This window comes from Pygocentrus nattereri, chromosome 23 (assembly GCF_015220715.1).
Source record: "Pygocentrus nattereri isolate fPygNat1 chromosome 23, fPygNat1.pri, whole genome shotgun sequence".
NCBI lineage: Eukaryota > Metazoa > Chordata > Actinopteri > Characiformes > Serrasalmidae > Pygocentrus > Pygocentrus nattereri.
In genome coordinates this window covers 20611739-20634036 of record NC_051233.1, presented here as the reverse complement: position 1 = coordinate 20634036, position 22298 = coordinate 20611739, and the positions used below count along the sequence as shown (strand labels likewise).

General features: G+C 38.5%; 1 protein-coding gene across 8 annotated transcripts in view; it reads right to left on the bottom strand.

Moving 5' to 3' along the window:
• fcho2 (FCH and mu domain containing endocytic adaptor 2) overlaps nt 1-22298 on the bottom strand; it is a 108861-nt gene that overhangs the window by 5604 nt on the left and 80959 nt on the right. Inside the window, exons 16-26 of one of the 8 annotated variants that reach the window (XM_017698542.2) lie at nt 21393-21438; nt 21021-21103; nt 12259-12792; nt 11111-11226; nt 10374-10503; nt 8797-8856; nt 7533-7644; nt 5043-5198; nt 1662-1794; nt 1148-1347; nt 934-998 (exon numbers count right to left, since the gene is read on the bottom strand). In XM_017698542.2, the coding sequence (XP_017554031.1) occupies nt 934-998; nt 1148-1347; nt 1662-1794; nt 5043-5198; nt 7533-7644; nt 8797-8856; nt 10374-10503; nt 11111-11226; nt 12259-12792; nt 21021-21103; nt 21393-21438 (1635 nt within the window). Of the gene's footprint in view, nt 1-933; nt 999-1147; nt 1348-1661; nt 1795-5042; nt 5199-7532; nt 7645-8796; nt 8857-10373; nt 10504-11110; nt 11227-12258; nt 12793-21020; nt 21107-21392; nt 21439-22298 lie in introns of all 8 variants that reach the window. The other 7 variants (XM_017698535.2, XM_017698552.2, XM_017698589.2 and 4 more) reach the window with 7 other exon arrangements.

The following is a 22298-nucleotide window of genomic DNA, read 5'->3' as shown; positions in this document are numbered from 1 at the left end:
CATTTTCATTTTAATTTTGTCAGATTTGCAGCCGATCGCTGTGAAAAAGAAATAAGAAAGTAAACTTTGCATTTTGATTTTAGTTTTGACACGTATTTTGCGTTTCATGAAGAAAAGCCAAAGTGAAGTAGTGTTTTCATTTTAGATTTGGCTGTGAAAAAACAGAATAATGACTAAAATGAAATGACAAATAGGCATTTTCAATGTATTTTTATTTTTGTCACAAACGGCTCGTGCTCATGTGAAAAATGAAATTGCAAATTAAGGCATTTCATTTCATTTTGAATTCTGGCAGGATATTTGCACAGATGTTTGGAAAAAGAAATGGCAAAAAGAGGTTTGCATTTACATTTTATTGTTTTCATTTTCATTTCCTTTTTGGCAGGATTTGCCTCCCATACTGACAAGTCAAGATGATAATGATTCAAATCTGAGGGAGTGAAGTTGAGCAGCTGGTGTTAAAACTTTTCGGTGGTGTTTGGAACTGTAGCCTGACTGGCTAACTTAGCATTAGCTTAGTGAGCAGCCTACAGACGCAATCAGTGCTGCCTCCAAAGTACAGGCTTGATTTTGACTAACTGGTGCTCTGCTGAAACAAGCAAAAATGATAAAAACTAATGTCAGGGAGCAAAGTCAAGTGACAGAATGCTGAAATCAAAACTGTTCTGTGGCGTTTGAGACTGTAGCATTTTGGCTGTTCTGTAGTGTGTAGCTTTTAGCCGTTGCTAAGCCATTGCTTAGTTTTTTCTGGCTCTGATTTTTCCCTTTTCTATTTCTGGCTCAGATTTTTCCACTTTGTCCCCAGTATTGTGTGGCAGTTAATGGATGACTTGTTAATGGATGACTATGTTATTAGTGCTGCATTGACGTCTTCCAAATAGAATATGCACAAGTCCCAATGATATTACTTGTTAGTAGCAAAAACTTTCATACCTTCATTTTCAGATTTCTCGGAGATGTCATTCAGCTTCCATAATGATTTGCTCTGCTCTGTATTCCTGGTAGCAAAAACAAGAAAAGTGCAAAACAAAAAGCAATCAAACCCTTTGCATTTCAGCATATATGAGCAGAAGAGTAAGTGACAGAGAGACAAAGAGGAAATGGTGTGAAATGTCCAGTTGTACTGTTGCGCATTCCTCTCACTCACCAGATGGCGTTTGGGAGCGACTGCATGTTAGTGACGCCACCGTTGACCGGCACTAGGACCTGCACGCTGGTAAGTGGCCCAGGTGGCTGCATGGCTTCAGGATTGTAGCGGTAGTCAATACGCAGGTCAGTCGTGCTGGACCCACACTTCCAGTACACTGCGAGGTTCAGCGGCGTCGACTGAATTCCGTTTGAACACACCTGTGATAATGAACATCAGGAGCATAACCTTTACAGAAAATGCTGGGCCCATATCATTGAGAAAAAACTTTTTCTTGCTTTTATCTAAATAAAAGAGTTTCCATTCAAATGAAACAGGCTACTAGACTACTAATTTCAGTTTTGACCATTTACAACTATAGTGGCTGATGTAACTGGTTATTGGAATTTTTTCTCCTTAAAACTGGTTTCAGTGACAAATATTTTCATAATGGTCAAGCCCTATTGCAGCACTACAATATTCTGCAGAAATAGTAAAGACAACAGCAACAGCAGTACCGGACTACGATACACACCTGGTACTTGAGGACGTCCACGTTGTAGTAAGAGGACACAGGGTTCTGCTCTGAGCATTTCCTGAGATACGCTGTCAGTGCAGGCATGTTCAGCCAGAAGTCCTTGGTGTTAGTGTCACTCTGGGAGGAGTCGCTGCACGACACAAACACAAACACACACACAGGCTTACACAGACACTCAATAATTCATAGCTGCTGTTGGCTGTGTGTCACTGCTGCAGCGCAAAACCACAGACTCTCTTCCAGACACCCACCTATTGAATTATATTAAATAATAATTCCCTTCTGATTCAAAAAGCCATGTCTGGACTCTATTAGCAACCAGCCAGAGCTCAAATGAGAGAGAGAGAGAGAGAGAGAGAGAGAGAGAGGTGCTCCATCTCCTTTTGAGGGAATGGAATTCACTCATTTAATAGAAGCTGCACTAAGGATGTCAATGATTAACTGAATAAAAGTTATACAACAAATACATTAATTTTAAGCTAATTAAATTAAACTATATTTTGAACAGGTGGGTTTTAAGTCAACGTGAAGAATTGTATACATGACGGCGCAAAAGTGCCACTTGTTCTGGTAGCTCTACTTAGTGATGCCCAGCTTCGGGTTTTCTGGAGCTCAACTTCAACTTCTCCTGACTCCTGAACTCCACCTACTTTATTAGGTACACCTTGGTAGTAAAGGGTTGGACCACCTTTTGCCTTCAGAACTGCCTTAATTTATTGTGGCATACTGTCAACAAGGTGTTGGAAACATTCCTCAGAGATATTGGTTGGTTATTTGAGTTCCTGTTGCCTTTCTGTCATCTTGAACCAGTCTGCCCATTCTCCTCTGACCTCTCACATCAACAAGGCATTTTCGTCCACACAACTGCCGCTCACTGGATATTTTCTCTTTTTTGGACGGTTCTCTGTAAACCCTCAAGATGGTTGTGCATGAAAATCCCAGTAGATCAGCAGTTTCTAAAATACTCAGACCAGCCCGTCTGGCACCAACACCCATGCCACGTTCAAAGTCACTTAGATCACCTTTCTTCCCCCATTCTGATGCTCGGTCTGCACTTCAGCAAGTTGTCTTGACCACCTCTACACGTCTAAATACATTGAGTTGCGGCCATGTGATTGGCTGATTAGCTATTTGTGTTAACAAGCGACTGAACAGGTTTTTACCTAATAAAATGGCCGATGAGTGTATGTTTCACTAACAGCACCAGATGCAACTTTTAGCAAACAAACATAAATAAAACATGAAATATAAATTATTGCTTCTGCACAGGCCACATTCAGGTTTTTCCCTAACGTGTCCAATTCAAGAAATTATATTTCTGTTATATCGGTTATGTGTGTTATTCACGAAAACTGCTTTGCCTTTTTTTTTTTTTTACTACACAAAAAGCAAGTGCGATTTTTGCTGATTCCATGGGTCACATCCATGATTTTAAGTTTGTTGCATTAATCACAGACTAATAACAGACAGTTATTGGTCAAATGCATTGGTCTCTATAACCATTCTTACATAATTGAGATCATGTGATCTACGTACAGCAGCGTGCTCATGTGCAGAGCAATTGGTCAAACTGAAAATCTTAATTTAATTTAAAAAGGCTCTAATCAAATATTCAGCCACTGACAAACAAATAAATACATGCACCTACTCATACACACACACACACACACACACACACACACACACACACACACACACACACACACACACACACACACACACACACACACAGGGAGAGGGTGTAGGGGGGCAGGTCTAGGAGATCATTTGATAAAAGGTCCAAAAAATGCCAGAAAACCCACAAAATATTAAAATCATACAAGTGCACATTTACCGCCATATTATTTTGGAGCTGAAATAGCCCATTAATACCTGGATTATATTACAATGATGAAGATTATATTGCCAAAGTATTCATGCAAGTAAAAATCACTAGATTCAGGATCTGTGGCAAAGTAACACTAATTAACTACTGGCCAGAAAGTAGAGCAAGTACTGCTTTGGTTGTAAATGCAAGCAGCATGGGTTGTTCAGAAAACACAAAAAAAACCTGAACGGTCTGCTCTTTCCCTCAAATTTAAGGAGAGCAGGTGAGTCTACTTCAATTCTATTTCTCTTCTTAGCTCCATCACATGCAACAAATGAATAACGTTTCAGGGTCCAAAATAAACTCCCCAAATGCATGTAGATTTTCTGGCAAGCACTAAACTAATCTTTAGCCACAGTTTAATATAGTGCATCTGAATCCTTGTAAGGCTCCAGACGCTCCCCTATCATCAATATAAAATAGTGCGAAACATAATGGAAAGTCTGTTTTAGTAAAGAAAATGTCTAACTAAATATAACAGTACTATTCACACTACTGAGTTCTTAACAGAAAAGTGTGAAAATGTTTTTTGCAGAAATCACTGAAACACACTCAATATACACTGATGAGCGAAAAATATTCTGACCACTCACAGAAGTGAATAATGTCTTTCTGGGTGTTGCTGGTCAGTAACTGAGAACACCTGTCAGTGGGCTGAAGAGGGACAAACAAACCACGAACCAGTAACAGGGTGCTGGGCACCCAAGGCTCATCATAGCGTGAGGGCAACAAAGGGAAACCTGTCTGGTCTTAACTAAGAGAAGGACTATTTTTTAATGATGGTTATGAAAGGAATGTGTATCGCAGCCTGCTGTGTAAGGGGCTGTGTAAATGCAGATTGGTCAGAATACCAACACTAACCCCTGTCCACCGTCAAAAGCGCCTACAATGGGCATGCAAGCATCAGAACTGGACCTTAGATCAATGGAAGAAGGCCACTTGTTTTTTTTGTTTTCTTTTACATTACGTGGATGGACAGGCACACGTATGCTGTTTACCTGGGGAAAAGATGGCATCAGGATGCACTGTGGGAAGAACACAAGCTTGTGTGCTCTGGGCAATGTTCACCTGGGAAACCTTGGATCTGGACATTCATCTGTGCCACCTACCTAAACATCTCTGTGGACTATGTGCATGCCCTTGTGGCAGTGGTATTCCCAGAGGGATGCACCCTGCCACACTGCACACACTGTTAGGAATGGTTGGAGAAACATGATGAGCCCAGTGTGGTCTCCATCATGACCACTCCAGGTCACAATGCTTTGGCTCATCAGTGTACTACCTATGATTAACACAGGAACATGTATATTGTATACTGAAAGTTGGTAGAGTTCAGGGGAAAACCACCCCATCTGATTCCTGTGGTTACAAACTCAACAGTAACATTAACTGCTGACCTACATAAAGTAACTTTTGTTTTTTTTGTAATTACAAAGTGCACTTTTGGGGGGAAAAAGAACCTAACCTTTCTACTGGGCTGGCTACACCCTTGCCCACTAATATAGCTTTACCTGTGTAAGAGATGCTGATTTGGTAAGATTTGCTCCAGTTTGCTGGTGTTTCTCAGTTTAAAGCTGAGCACTGCTGGGGAGGGACTGGACGTAAAGATCTTGATGATGCCACTGGGGAAGGACAGCGTCATATCTCCAGTAATCTTCACTATACACCTAAAACACATACAGAGGGTTACTCAAATCTGTACTAGATCCAAATATAAATCAACAGAAAAGGTTTTATGACACATAGCCAGTGGAAGAGAAATGGTATAATTTGCATTATTAACCCATTACTTACTGATATAGAAATAATGAATAATTATTTTGAATTGCAGAAATTCTGCATTTGATATTCATAAGTCTTAAGTTACATAACTTGAAATATTAATATAAGCATTTAGTTTTTTATTAATAAAGCAGCATGTTTTTTGTTCTGCCACTTTAAAAAATGGCCTGACCCTCCATGTCATATGGAAACAACAGTCTATGGTTTTGCATGTTAGTGAAATTCCCCTTCCTGTCAAAGTAGGTGGTTCTTGTCCACAATCAGTGGCAATACATACCAGATCCTCTTGATGATAGTGGAGAAGGCTGACTCTATATGAACACTGACTGCAACTAGTGCAAGCATCGCTATAAATCAAGACCAGTGTACAAAGCAACACTTGTTACAAAAACTGGACAAAAGCATCTATTGACAGGCTCTCTTTACTTGGTCTAAGTTCTGGTAGCCTGACAAGGTCAGCAGACAGCTGAAACACTCTAAAAGCTATATATAACTTAAACTAACTTAAAATGTTTAGTTTAGAACTTGTATACATAAAACACTCATAACATAAACCTTGCAAGGATGCTACAGAAAGGTTTGATTCAGCTGGACCTCTGAATCAATTTGACCAATTCACTGAAAGGAAGGAACCAGTTCAAAGGACTTTATATGCCTCTTTATATGGGACTGACCAAAGTTTACTAACAACAAAAGGTTAACCCTGAAGCCGAAACTGGACTCCATAAGGGAGCAACAAGGACCTTTGTAGTTTAGCAGTGCCCAGTCTGTACTTCCATTTTCACAGATTCTGGGTCTGTGCATCTCTACATCACCTTAATACTGATCATTAATCACACTTATACCGTCAAAGTAAGCCAGACCTTGTGCTTCTTGTAAATGTAACTCACAGACTGTCTCAAAAGATACTTGGAGTCAAAATTTTTTCCATTCATATTTTAAGCTATTCTGTGCATCTGCATGTGTATTTCTGTATTGTTTATATATTTATATATCTATTTTGTGCATGTGTTGGTTTGGGTATGGTGTTTCTCCACCTTTTTGCAAAAAAATTTGGGTAGTAAGTAATGGCTTGCCAATGGCAGGGGGAAGGTGGGGAAATAATGAAGCAGAATACTGCTGGTTTGGGGTGGGCTGAGTTAACAGAAAATTGCTCCAATGTACAAATTTACTGCAAACTTACTTTGGAAAAAAATAAAAACAGTTCATCATGAGACAAAAAGGCAGCCAGAAACAGTAGCTTTACTGCTCAGTCAGAGATTTGTACCCCACCCCCAGTGTACTAGGCTGCTACCTAACCCACTATGCTAGCTAATTAGTTAGAAGCATAGTTATAGTTAACCTACGTAAAGCCCCTGTCAACACAATTTCAAATGGTTAAAATTTAGTTTTTAATAGTAAAAAGTGCTATATTTATTTGTGTTATATTCAAGAAAAAATATATATACACATGAATAGAATTCAAAAGTAGATAAATGCTCTAAAGAATTCCCAGCTGCTGCCTGCTTAGAACTGCCTTGGTGTGCCAGATGATATAATGATTGACGGTGGCATCTCTCTGGCAACATAAACAACCCAGCGCCACACAACACCCCCTTGACATTAAAAAGTAGAAACCTGCAACAGGTGACGAATGCAAGTAGGAAGCAGCGTCTAGCTATGCTAGAAATAACAGTGTAATAAACCTTAGTGACAAGCACTTTTAACATCCCACCATTTAGGCTGGGACTCAGAGCAGAGGGACAGCAGTCACTTTATGTGAGGGAGAGGAACACAAGTACCTGACGGATACATATTGTTAACTCTGATTGGTACTTTGGCCAAAATTAGTCCCACCCAACTGAAATGTACCTGAAGAAAATGGCAAAAAAAAAATTAATTTTTCTCAACAGAAAAGACTAACATCAATCTTTCTCTGCCAGTGCACAGTAAAACATTACAAAAACTACGGATAAAAGAACAAAATCATAAAAATGAGTAGACAGAGGCTTTAAGGTTTCCACAGTTTTGTCCTTGTTTTTTTTTTTACACAAAAACAAACAAAAGCTTGCCTTAGCAAGTTATTACCCCTCTTTCAACCTTTGGTGCTTATGGTAAAGGTAACTCACAAGCTGTTTCAAAAGGTATTTAGAGTCAAGGTTATGTCCATTCACATGTAAAGTCTATCCACTAGAATTTGCCCTGCTTGGTCGTTCCAGGGCAGGTCATGCGAAACTCACTTGCTGGGATCGGCTCCTTTGAAGTAGGCATTAACAGACTCCGTGAAGGCCACAGCTATGGGCAATGGATCCTGGGAAGCTAAAGTCACTGGACTGGGCCCACGAGATGTCCCTACAAAGTATGAGACGACACAGTAAGAAGAAAAAAACAGAGGATATAAAAATCATTTCACTGAAAGTAAGGACACTTTTAGAAGAGATCTCAGTGAGCAGTTCAAAGATTCTAGTAATGAAACATAAAACACATTAAGAAGCTGGAACTCTTCTAACAGCATGTGGTGTAAAATCATACATAAACAAATAAATATAAACATCATATTTGCACTTTGTTCATAAGGACTTGTACACCAATTTTCTCCCTTGGGATCTTAACAGGACTGCACAATACAGTACTTACAAGTTATATGCACAACAGTCTGTGCAATACTGATATTGAGGCAGGCTGTATTGCAAATAAGCCCTTGAACAAATCACAGAATCCAGTTCTATGAGTGTTTTTGTTTTTATTGTGATACTTTGGTCAAAATAATGCAGGGCAGTATTTAATCATGTCACACTGTTGGTTTAAAAAATGCGTTTTAGCATACAGGTGTATTACAACTGCAATACTTAGCAATATAATCACACACTGGTATTTTGTTCACATTGTGCAGCCCTAAATTGTAACTATAGACATTTATACATATTTATGTACACTATATAGGCATACATATGTGGACATTCCTATTAATTATTGTGTTCAGCTGTTTCTGGTGTATGTTGATTATGAACCAGGCGTTCTCATCCAATGTCAGTGTCTGATGCTTTTTTTTACTGAATACCCATGAATCCCCACATACTCACTCCATAATCTTGTAAAAGTCTTCCCAGAAGAGTGGAGGCTTTCATAGCTGCAAAAAGGTGGGTTTGGTGGGGGTGGGGTGGGGTTGGCAATTGCATATTAATGCCCATGGATTTGAAATGGGGTGTCCAACAGGCTCAAATATGTGTGAAGGTCATTTGTCCACATACTTCTGGCCATATAGTGCATTTAAACATATTTTTTAAATGATTATAAAATTTAAATGCAAGGTGTTTAAAACATGCTCAGAATCAAGAACAAAGTTAAATGTGATGCAAGCAGATGATTTAAAAAGAGTTGTAGTTTAGTGAACAAGTCAACAACAGAACGTCCCAACACTGGTCACAAGAACTGCCTGACCGATCAGGGGAGTTGGTTAGTAGGTTATCAGGCAGGTTATCTTTTCTGTCTCATGTACTTTACCTGCTGGAGTCTCACACCTCTTCTCAAAGGTGGGCAGTTTCCCCACAAACACATCGTCCTCTTACAGCCCAACCAAAGGGTGAAATCCACAAATGGGAGATGAAAACAAACAAGGCGATACCGCAACCCACAGGTGAAGAGTGAGAATGTAGTGAAAGGGAGATGAAAACATTTACAGATCAAAAAGGGCAAAAATATCATTAAGAAAAATGGGAAACTGTAGCTCACAACTCAGTTTTTGGCCAAATGCCTAAATTTAGAGGATGTTAATAATTTTGAAGTCTTTTTTTATTTGTGTATGTATGAAACAGGGGTGTAGCTTTGAAGTGGGAATGCCTACCCCCCCAGATTTCAGACTATCAAAAATAACTTTCAGCGCCAATGAAAATATTGCAAAATGTAAGGTCATCTTGGGTAAAAGCACTGGGTTCTTGCATCTTCGTGCTTTTTTTTCCCCACCTTAAATAAATAAATGATAGACAGCTACATGTCTATCAGCTGAACAAAAAGGCATGGTAAGACTATTTTTGAGCAGACACCTTTTATTTACCTTTTTTTTTTTTTTTTTTTTTTAAAAACATGTAAGCGACATGAACTCTAACGAAACACACTCGTCTTTAGCGTTGACATGGCGACAACCAAGATGATAGATCAGCTGTGTACCAGAAGCTAGAACTCAAAAGGATAAGAATTCCTAAAATCATAGCTCATGAGCTATGAACATCTAAATCATAGTCTATTTGGAGGCACTACGAGTTTCAGCTTCTGAATGAAGTGGTGAAGGTCTTCATGCTACTTTCATTCTTACAAAATGGACAGTAACCCAGTGTCACCATCTGTTCGTTTTAAAGGAAAGTAAGTCAGAAAGTCTGTCTTATTTACACTTGTGCTTCATCTTGTGTGGAGCTGCCTTTCCAAATTCAGCTCAAACCGAGTTAAGGAGATCAAAGCTGTCTGTTTGTAAAGTTTTAGTTCCTAAATGAAGCAAAGAAACTCTGTTCTCCTTCTGCTTTCCCAAGTGAAAAGCGTCCTACATAATGCCACAGTTTTCCCATTTGGTGAGAAGCAAAAAAGGACAGATATTCTGCCTGTTTTTTCACATCCGATTTTGCATTTTCGTGTCTTTATTTTTGCATCACTTTTGGTGTGTCAGCCTTTAGTCTTTGTCCTCTAATATCATTCTGCCTTACAGTTAGAGCAAGCTTTAGTGATTAAGCCATCTCCTAACTTAGAACGTAGCTTACCAATTCTTTTGTCAGAATCTAAAAACTTCTGCCCCTATTTCTCACACTGAATTTATGTATTTTTACAAAAACTGAGTAATGTGCAGTAATTCCTCATTATATTGAAAATGATTCTGGCCAATTTTTTGTGCAGCATGTTGAACCTAGCAACAGTAACTATGAAAGAATGCATTTGTGAGCAGGGCATGGACAGGTCAAATGATGATTAAAAAAATTTGATGCTGATAAATGAAATGTGTGATCACATTCTATTCACACCATGAGATTTATTGACAATGTATCAGTTGGTAAGATGCACCAGAATGTTACTGAATCTGTGTGTTTGTGTCTCACCAACAGTGGGCGTGTTGCTGGCGCTCAGGGAGGTGTTGGAGCTCAGAGAGGAGGAGCTTTCAGCTCGTGCCAGAGGAGCAGTGGGAGGAGGACTCGAGTTGGCCACTTTGGGAGGGCTAAACGGTCGCCCCTTTGGAGAGGAAAATATGAGGATAAAAGAAACAATTAAGAGAATTAAGAATCAAAATTAGTCAACAATAATTACTAACTTTAATTATTAACTTCAGATACAAATCATCCAAAGCGATGGTCTGAGCAAAACTCAAATGTACACGATGCTCTCCTTCCCACAAATGTAATCAATCAGCCAAGGCGTGTTTGGTATCTGAAGTTTGCTTCTTTAATTTTGCACTGCAGCTACAAGGCTAATGTAGCTAATAAGAAATGGAAGCTTGCAGCCTTGCCCTGTATTGTGCAAACAACATGCCTGTCATAATATCCATGTATTCATTTTTTTGGTATGGGGGCTGCACGACAATATGCATTGTAAATCGAATACAGTGACATTGAGCCAAACCACACTGAAATGGAACTTGGCTAATGTAAAACAATTACTGTACATGCTGACCAAGAGGGCACTTGTACAGCCTAAGGGCAAAAGGGCTGTCCCCTTTGGGTCTAACCATGTAAGTGTCTACTGTATTTGGTAAAAAAGAAATTAATACATTTTATTTGTGATTTTAAGAGATGATGGTTCACAAAAGGTCTTGGAGAAATGAAAGTGTAAGAGCACTCACAATCTCATTGATGCCAGTCAGTTTGCCAGCAGGCAGTTTGGGCCGTGATGAGGGTCGAGGAGGCGGCACTATGGTGCCGGTACCGAGAGGGGTTGAGGGCCTGTTAGGAGGTGGAACTGTGTTGGGCAAAGACAATGTGGAAGTTAGGACAATCTGTGGCTAAACTATTTAATAAAATGAGTTCAATGCCTAGGCAGACTAGTGAACAAACATCTTGACTATGAAAGCCTCATATGTCACAGGTAACCATGCCTCTTAACCAGGACTCAACTGGTGAGAAAACATAACTTCACCCAGAAACATGCAACAAAGCATTTGATGACATTTTCACTGCACAAACTGGATAATAAAAGTAATAACCAGCACAAAAAAGAAGCAAACCAAAGCAAACAAGAATTACTATTAAACAAAAACATAAATGATCAAAGAAATTGAAAAAAAAAACAACAAAAAAAAAAAACCCAAAATTGAATGAACAACAAAGAATGAAGTAATTAATTCAACTCCATTACATTTTGTATATCTAAATGCAAAGTAGAGAAGAAAAAAAATCCCCTTCCATTTTTCTCCTTTGGTTTTTGTATGTCAGTATGTCAAACTCTTGAAATGCAAAATGACTCATTTTCATTATTTTGAGGAAATTAGTCCTTATGTTGAGATATTAAGTCAATATTTAGAGTAATATGTCATTATTTCAAGATACTTATTATTTTCAGATATTAGTATCATTATACGAAAATGTTAAGTCAAAAAATAAGTAATTATTCATTATTACATACATACTTTTACCTAGCTTCCATAATAGTTTGTCAAACCAAGTTTAATTTAGAGATCTGAAAACTCCATCTTCCTCTCAAAAGTGAGTTACATGACAGTTAGAAAATATAAATAAAATATATATATAAAATATGTGGTTTATCACTTTTATGACAGTGAAGATATGCAAACTCAAACTATGAACACTCAACAATGCAGAATAAAAAAGACATAAAACAAATAAGAAATAAAAGCAGTCAAAATAAGAAATTAAAGTAAACAAGTTAAACCGCTCACTTCAGTGTATACATATAAAATGCTTCACGCTATCATGCAGCAAAAAGAATAGTATGATGCCTCGAGACCCACGATATGCTCAGCATCAGCATTACCATCCTGCGAGTGGCCAGCTGATGGTGGTGCTCTGTGGTCCTCCATCTGACAAGGGGCACTCTCCTCTTTAGTAAAGGCGTCTGTGGCCTGGCTGGACAGGAGCTGGGGTGCAGGGACGGACTGAGGCCTTGGTGGTAAACGAGATGGCCCACGAAAAGGTACAAAGTCGTCATTAAAGGCCACCCACTGGCTCTGAGTCCAGGACGACAGCGTGTCCGTGCCAGTGGCGGGAGCGCTGAGTGGGGGCTTGTGGGAAATGATGTCCCCCAGGTTTGCGGGAAGGGTTGGAGGGACGCTGGTGGCTCGGGGCAGGGCTGGGAGAAGGGAAGTGAAAGGCTCATCTGGGATGTCCCAGGGTGAGGTGGAGGGAGGAGAGGGAAGGGCAGGGAATGGAGGTGGGCTTGAGGACGGTGGGGGCAAAGGAGAGGTCAGTTTGGGAGGTACAGAGCCAGCAAAAGCCTCTTTTGCTTCAGGTTGGTCAGCCGGTGGAGATGAAGGCTCCTGCTGAAACACCACCCCTACTGCAGGGGGTGCTAAAAAGAACAGAGCATCGCAGAACGGTAAACGCAAACCAACCATCTTTCCAAAGTGTTTAGAGGAAGTGTTTAGGAATTTAAACACTTCTGCCATTTGATTACAATTCTTTAGGAAAGAATTCAATTCAATGTTTTCAAAATTGAAAAAGTTTTAAAAATGCTACACACTACCATAAAAGATGCATCAAATGCTTCTTTTTTATTTTTACTAGGGCTGTCAAATGTTAATAAAGAGTTAATGCAATAAACATCAGTGATCTTTTTAAAGCAGTTAACACATTTTCCAAGTGACCATTCAAGCCATCTGCAGCAGTGCAGGCTAAAGCCCAGCTGCTTGTGTACTTGGCTACATTTTGGAGCTTTGGATAAAATCCACAACTGTAGCTCTCATTGAAATGGCTTTTAAAATAATACCTTCAGCAACTTCAGCAGACTATGCTGGTCAGAGCTCACAGCAGACCCCTGTACCTTGCTTTGTGCACGGATGCACAGTCATGTTGTAACAGGAAGGGGCCAGTCCCAAAAAGTTGGGAGCATGACATTTTTCAAAATCTCTTGGTCTGCTGAAGCATTAAGAGTTCCTTCCACTAGAACTAAGGGGCTGAGCCCAACACCTGAAAAACAACCCCACACCATAATCCCCCCCTCCACCAAACTTTACACTTGGCACAATGCAGTCAGACAAATAAATGTTCTCTTGGCAACTGCAAAACCCAGACTCGTCCATCGGATTGCCAGATGGAGAAGCGTGATTTGTCACTCCAGAGAACACTCCTTCACTGCTCCACAGTCCAGTGGCAGCACTTTATACCACTGCATTCAACGCTTTGCATTGCGCTTGGTGATGTAAGGCTTGGATGCAGCTGTTTGACCATGGAAACCCATTCCATGAAGCTTTCTAAGTTGTTCTTGAACAAATCTGAAGGCCACATGAAGTTTGGAGGTCTGTAGTGATTGATTCTGCAGAAAGTTGCGCGCTATGCACCTCTGCAACCGCTGACCCCCCGCTGTCATTTTACGTGGCCTACCACTTCGTGGCTGAGTTGCTGTCGTTCCCAATCACTTCCACTTTGTTATAATACCACTGACAGTTGACTGTGGAATATTTAGTAGTGAGGAAATTTCACGACTCGACTTGCAAAACGTTGCACACGTAGCATCCTATTACGGTACCATGCTGGAATTAACTGAGCTCCTGAGAGCAAGCCTGTGAGTGAATACTTCAGGCAGTGTACATATAAAAGCATCATTTATTGGATATTTCCTATTGGAAGGGGGTTGTCCCAATCCCTAGCTCCTAAATTTCTATGTGTAAAAATTATGCTTACATTTTTTAAAATTGATTTTTTAAAAAATATCTTTTTGATTTTTTCATGTAGAGTTTTAGTCCATAGGCAGAGCCTTAGTTTAGCCACATCCATGCATTTTAGAGCAGAAAGTAAGGCTGCATCCCTGTCCCTCATGGCCACATGGTGATCAGTTAGATTCCATTGTTTTTTGCTCCAAAATCTGAAAATCAGTGTGTAACATTAAGAATGGTCACTATCAAAACACACATTTTCTACAATTAAGTAAACTTTTTTGTGTTTTAGTTCAATAGAATGATGATATTATAGTTATATTCTAAGTAGGGTGGCACGGTGGCGTGGTGGGTAGCGCTGTCGCCTCACAGCGAGGAGGGCCTGGGTTTGATTCCCCGGCCGGGCGGCCAGGGTCCTCTCTGTGTGGAGTTTGCATGTTCTCCCCGCGTCTGCGTGGGTTTCCTCCGGGTTCTCCGGTTTCCTCCCACAGTCCAAAGACATGCAGTCAGGCCAATTGGACATGCTAAATTGCCCCTATGGGGGGGGGGGGTGTGAGTGACTGTCTGTGTCTGTCTGTCTGTCTGCCCTGCGATGGACTGGCGACCTGTCCAGGGTGTATCCTGACTTCCGCCCGATGACTGCTGGGATAGGCTCCAGCATCCCCCCGCGACCCTTACGGAGAAGCGGCTTAGAAAATGGATGGATGGATGTATTCTAAGTGAAAAGTTCACATCCTCTACAGAGAATTAACTTCTGCACTTTTTAATGCAGTTTATTTGATAAATTTGACATACTGGAAAAAAATATCTTGCAATGTGAGCTGTGCGAAAGTTATGGCACATTTTTCACTTTGAAAATCAAGAAAACATGCAATTTGGGCGTTTAAACTTTCGCATTCAACTTCATTTATAACAAGTTATTATTGTTATTATGGTGGTTAAAATTGGATGCATTTTGTTTGTCCAACAGAAATTTACATGTTTCATATGTTCAAATAATGAAAGCAATATTACCGAAATACTGAAAGTAACAAATATGTTGGAGCTGATGAAGCTTATTTCGTCCATGAATACAGCTACAACAAAAAGCACTGCTTTTCAAATGGAAAGAAATCTTAGTGTAGGGGCTTATTTGGGTAAACAAGACAAATGCAATGTTTTTTGATTAACAACACAAAAATGGGAATAAATTGCACTGACTGTTTATTTTAATCATTTGACAGCCCTGATTTTTATAAATATTATTTTAAAAACTTTAGCCAAAAATGACTATATACTTTGTATTATATTACTAGAAGTGCAATCAATTTTAGAAATTTTAAAATCAGCTGAATTGACACCTTCAGGTTATGGTGCATGTTTATACCCCTATTCAATCTCATCATGAAAATGACAGAATTCCACACTTTTAAATTTTGTTTTATATGAAATTATGTGCACATACAAACAAGTCCAAAACCAAATGACAATCTATTGCATGTTAAATACAGTAAGTTGAAATAGCTGCCCTACAAATAAAAATGTCCCTAAAGAACACAATGGCTTAACCACAACCCCCCCCCCCCACCCCCCCACTACCTCCAAAAAAATACTAGTGGATTAGATTTATATACTGCTTTTTGGTAAGATAGATATAGTCACAAAGCAGTTGTGGCACCCATCATGCACAGCCAGCATCTAAACTAGAAGACCACAACTGCACGGCATACTTCAACAATGAAGACTCAGAACATTGTAACCTTATTAAGAGCTCCTACACAACATGTAATAGCATTAGATTCAGTTGAGTACAGCTGAGTGCTTATCTGCTCTGAGTGCTTAAAAGAGAAGGCATGCACACATTGTCCCTCACACACTCTGAACTGTGCAAGACCTCATCAGAGAGGCCATGGAGATCTTTAGGGAGAGACAGAGAAAGCGACGGATGAAGTAACATTCGCAATCGTATCTGCAGTTAGTTTTAGTGGGGTCAGCACACTTTTGGCCAGTTAGTGCTCAGGCATATTAGGACATCTATTTGCTTCACTTCCCAAAAAAAAAAAAAAAAAAAAAAAGGCAGGATGCACTTGCATTACCTGGGTCCTCAGAGACCTTATCATTTAGATGGAGAGAGGGAGATGGAGAAGAGAGAGGTGAAAGGAAGAGAGAGGCCAGGTCTGAGGGGAAAAAATGGAGTAAAGAGCAAAAGAAGAGCAAAGAAAAAAAGAAATACCAGAAAGACTTCTACTATTAAATGTTACAATACATAGTGGAGAGAGAAAAGAACTTAACGAACGATGTATCTTAATTTTTACATTATATGCTCCAGGGCTGTACGTAGACTTTTTGAGCTTGTAGCACTGGTGCTAGAAAAGCTGCAAGTGTTGTAGCACTAATTAAAAATATTGTAGCACTGAGGTAAAAATAATGATATATAACGCAACTAAAAGTTTTTATCCAAACAAATGATCAAATTCAAAAGTTTAAAAGCTAAAAGGCTAAAAACATTCTGAACATTCTTAATTTTAGCATTCAATTTGTGAAATGTACAGACAATTCGATTCCTCCACAATAGTTTATATTACCCACAAGTGTGTAAAATTAGCATTGCAGTGCGCCACTGAAAAGGAGGAAGCCTACAGCATGAATGCACCTATGTTTTCAGAGACAAACATTAAAACGAGAAGCAAAGTATTAGCAGGATTTCACCACAAAAACCATTACAGGCCACTTCCAAGAATTTTATTTATTTATTTATTTTTATATAAGTTGTTGTTGCTGTGGGCTTAAAAAGACAAGAGTTGTGCTGTTCAAAAAAAGCAAATAAATAAATACACAGGCTGAAGACGGTGAATCAGGCAAACAGTAAAATCACTGACCATGGATTTACCCAAGTTCCAAAATGAACATGTTTTGGGCTTTTTGCACTTTGTATGGTCTCTATTGTTCTTGAGGTTAATGCTCTGCGTCATTCATTTCTGCCACTACAAACATTTGCACTACTTTTAACTACCTGATGGACTACAACTACTATAAACACCACAACCTAACCTGCTTCACTGTTTGCAAGAGCAGTTGGGAAATGTTCAAACCCAATTAGTGACAACAGTTCACTAATTGCATGACAGACAACAATTACCATGGGCTTTACAATATCTCTGTAATATGCAAGTTTTGGGGATCTGGAAACCTTTGGTGTCAATGTGTAATTGAATGCAAAATCGGTTGTGCTTGGACCCCATCCCCAAGCGGACGAATCTGATGATTGTGAGTAACTTGAAAGAGAATTCAAAGAGATCTCCATTAAAACTTGGTGAAAAATGTGTCCTCTGAGGACATAAATTAATTATCTACTATTGTTATCATGTCTTTATTAGTTGTCTTAAATGTTGATTTTGCATTTAAGATAAATACCTTATTTTCAAACATGTGCATGCGGCATAAAGACATACGGTACTATCATGTCCAATCCAACACTAACATTTTACACTAAATGAAGAGGACAACTTTAAGGGAAACAACAACCTAATGTAAATAAGAATGACAACTTCATGTAACTGAATCAAGCCTACTGCATCTGCAAGCTAAATCAAGCTATAACATAGCATGCTCTGTTGCTTCAAACTGAGGCCCCAGTTCCAAACATCATGTGTCTAATACATCAGTTGGATATAAGCAATACACTTCAAACACACTACTTAAGGTCAAACTGGCAAGTTCATTACAGAAAACCTGAATCTGAGACAAAAGGTCAGGAAAATCAGAATCAGAAAGCCTGCTATCTCCTCACTCCTCCGATCTCACTGCTGCTCTTTTTGCTCTCCATGCTAGGTCATCACATTAACAAGATCATGTTTGACAATGTCTGCGACATAAGGTCCCCAAGCTCCGCCCTCTGACCTCCGGAGGTGCCAATTAAGTCTGGATTATGATTGGCCCTTGTAGCCAAGGTCACAGCTAGACAGACAGCTTAGCTCTTGCCTACTAAACTGTGCTGAACAGACCGTTCATGAGAATACTGCACACTAACTGCTAAACACTGCTCTCCAGCAAACAAAAAAGAAGTGAGTAAAATGATAAACAATCCACAGCAAACATCTATTTACATTAAGTCTTTGTCAAGTTGTCTGCCTTATATATGTATGCATGTATGTATGTATGTATGTATGTATGTGTGTATGTATGTATGCAAATTACATGTTAAATGCTCTACAGTAATCAAACAAATATGACATTTTTCTGCAAATATTATTGCACAATTTTTATTTATTTGTCAAGTTTAACATATTAGGAAGAAAAAAGGCCAAACAAAACCACGTGCTACAACTTCTGCACAAGTTTGTTGTTTATTCCAAAATGTTAAATTCAACAAATACATAGTAACTGTGCATTAAAATTTGCAGAAGTGGGTTTTCTGTAGAGCATGTGTTAACTTATTGCTTTGACTTAGGAAAATCATCAAAACATTTGCATGTGACTGCATACTAAAAAAATGGTGGGTAATATGATTATTATTATCTGATAAAGTAAACCATAACCACTGCACTCAGTTTTTATAGTCTTTTTAAATGCAGCATTAGCATTTTGCTGGTGCACTTTGTCCATTTCAGTTTATTCACAAAAAAAAAAAAAAAAAAAAAAAATCAAATGAAATGTGATGCATATTTTGCACTGTGCAAATGTGTTCGATATGCGCTTTTGTCAAGTTTTGTATTGAAGAAATGAAAACTTTTGAGAACCTATGTGGCCTATGTATGAGGTAGGGGGGGGAACAAAAATAAACATAGAACAAATTAGCATGACGTCACAACAGCGCAGAACTAACTTGCAAGTGGATTGCGCAGGTAGTGCTGCTCTGGTACAACAGGATTTTGTACTAATACTGGGACTTTTTTAACAATGAGACTGGGGGGAAAAAATCTTCCCAGGTTCAATAACTTTGTTGTGGTTCATTTCTGTCATAAAATTATGCACTTGCACAAGTCACACATTTCTTTGCAGGGTTTAATATAGAGGTACTTGCAATGCACTGCACATTCAAAAACAACAACTGAACCAAACACGAACCAACTGAACTAATGGTTCTAATCGTTGCTCATTTCCCACCTGCTTGAGAGACAGCTGGAACAATTATAATAACCACCATTTAAGATTTAACAGTGTTTGTCATTTTATGTCTCTCTTAAGCAACTATCTAGGCTAAATAGCAAGCTACCATATTTGCCAGTACGCTTATTACCTAAAATGTAACAATATATTATAATGACATGATCTTTTCAAATAGTTTAAAAACACATTTTCAATAAGAGTGCGTATACATATATGCGCAAACCAATTGACTATGACCATACTACCCCTGACCTACTCTGCGAGATGTAGAATGAATGCGTGGAATTCCCAGGAGGAGGAATTACGCTTCATTTCAACAGTCAAGTTCAATACCTCAGACTGCTCAGACCTTTTGTATACAAAGCAAAAACAAAGGCAGAGCAACTGAGAGAAAACAGGTCCAAATAAAAAGAAGCAAACAAAAATAAACAATAAATCTTAAAACGTAAAAAAAAAAAAAAAAAAAATCAATTGTAGAGGTGGTGTGGGGGAAATAAGGGGGTTTCCGTGACAACAGCAGCCAGAGCAAGCTCTCTAGAGGCAAATGTTGTGGACAGGAAAAGCCCAGACACTTTCACCAGCCTGTACACAGCATTAATAATGGATAAGGTCAGCACTAAGACAAGCCTTGCAGAGGCTGAGGGTTGGAGGAGGGGAGAGAATGAGTTACTATCTATATGTACAGTAGTATGTGTGAGTAACCCCTTTGCAGGGACTATTTGAGGACTAGTCTGGCTTTTATTTAAGGAAAAAAAAAATATTTTGTCAAAACCTTTGAGGCACAGCTCTTGGTAACATTAAGAAACAACCCTACATAATCCTTACAAAACAAAAATACAATATATAAGTCAACAGCCCCCAGTAATGATAAAAGCTCATTCACTGCATTTAAATTTTTTATTTACTGACTTTACAGGGTTACTGTGGCATGCAAATCATATCTACAAAAAGCCACTTACATGGAATGATGTATATTGTAGCACATCCTCAGACCACAACATGATATTTCAGATTTCAGAAACACACAGTCATGTCTTAGATCTCATACAATCAGGCCAAGTACAAAGCATCAGACAAAAAAACTGTGTATTCATTCAAAATTGTGTTCTTTTTTAGTAATTAATTACAGTTTCATGGCCAAATTAAAAGTGATGAACTACAACCACTGTGCAACTATTATTTTTTTAAATTTATTTCACAAAGAGTAAGCTTCAACTCATACCATCACTGTGTTTACTCCTGCTTTCACTTTACAGTTAGGGTCCATTTCAAAATTACAGCATAAAAAAGGTGTCGCTATTATTATTAGCAGTAGTAGTACCTCTGTAAGCACATCTGCTGATGTTTCTGGACTTTAACAGTGGCATCAATATGAGTTATTACAGAGATAATAATAATAATAACAATAATAATAATAACAGCAAATTTTCTTCTTTTAGGACTGGCCCTAAGTCTAAAGCCAATGCAGAAGCAAAGCACTGACTGTTAAAGTTGCAGCATTATCTCAAGTTAAAAGTAAATCCCCTCCTCCAGAAACTGGTTTGACTGCTTATTGTAGTTACTAGTTGCAGATACTAGTTGTAGATACTGTTGCTGGCACAGGCCTCACTCTGACTGAAACGCACCATAAGCTAACAGTTTCAATTTTTAAAATTACCTTTGTGTTTAGCCTGCTGATATAAAATTTTATGAAATGTTTTTTTTTTTTATTTCATGATGGCATTAGTCATGTGTGCTCTTGGCTGCCAGGGCTAAGGCTGAAATTGTTCTTGTTATGCTGTAGCAGGAAAAAGGAAAAAAGGAGTTAAAAGTGGAGTTAGCTACTGAGAGATCTTACCTGCTGAAGAAGATCCAGAGGAGGTGGAGCCACCAGCACTAGGGCCAAAAGGGTCCAGAGAAAGCAAGTCATTATTCGCCAACCTACTAGTACATTAAAAAAAAAAAAAAAAAAAAAAAAAAAAAAAACCAAGGGGGCAGATGATTATCAATACTGGAACCGCAAGAGTTTCTTACTTGATATAACTTGATCTTGATGATTTCATATTAATTATTGAAAAATAATTCATATTAAAGTTAAGAAATCAATATGTATATTATCATTTAATTATATTATTTGAAAAGGTGCCATTCCATAAATGTTATTCCAGTAGGGGGAAACAAAAGGCTACCAAAAATGTATTACTACACTTTACATGTGACATTCGCTTACTCGTTATATGATGGTTGCTGCGTTCTGGACCTTCCCAATTCATCACCTAAAGCAGAAATTGAACTTGAACCAGGAGCATCTGAATCTTTCTTTCATTCAATTCCCAAACCAGTCTATTAAAGAAGGAAGCCTCATAACAAATGTTTCATAAAGTAAATATGAACGTCTTAGCTGCCCAGAAACTGGGCAACAGACTGATGGAGACTTTAATGTCAGAAATGGTCTCGTTACTCCATGAAACATTTATTTGAGGAAGACAAACACACCTGATACCACTACATGCTGCATCAAATACACACTTACCAATCCCTTACACCTGAACTAAATGTACAAACATGTAAATATATTGCGCAAAATGGCTGTTTTGAAAATTCAGTTCAATAAATGAATGAAAAGAATGGTCTCTGACTTTTGCACAGTACTGTGTATATAAATACATAAAATGTAAATATAATTGTGGACTGAAGTGTGTATTTGAAACCAGCTTTTGAATAACTTGATCAGTTAAGAGTCACCATATTACATTGTTAACAGAATCAGATTAAACAGCTGCAATAGAGGAAGTACTGGCTATTAGTAGTAGCTTTTACTTCTTGAACTTTGTAAATCCCTTTTTGCCCTGAGATACCCAAAGTTAGTGGGCAAATGCCTACACTCCAAAGCTTATACTTACCTCTCCTTGAATCTAAAGAAAAGTGTTTGGGTAGTCCTGCTATCCCTGTGTAGGTGTAAGATACATTTACAAAATCACTCTTGGTGCTAAATAGCTTAAAGAAGCCCATAGTTGGCACCTATTCTTCATGTATCAATGCAGACTAAACTGGTAAAACTTGTTTGCTTTTGAACATAAATCACAGATATAGTAATATTAAATCTTGTAATTCATATGCTTTGTTTTTCCTTTAA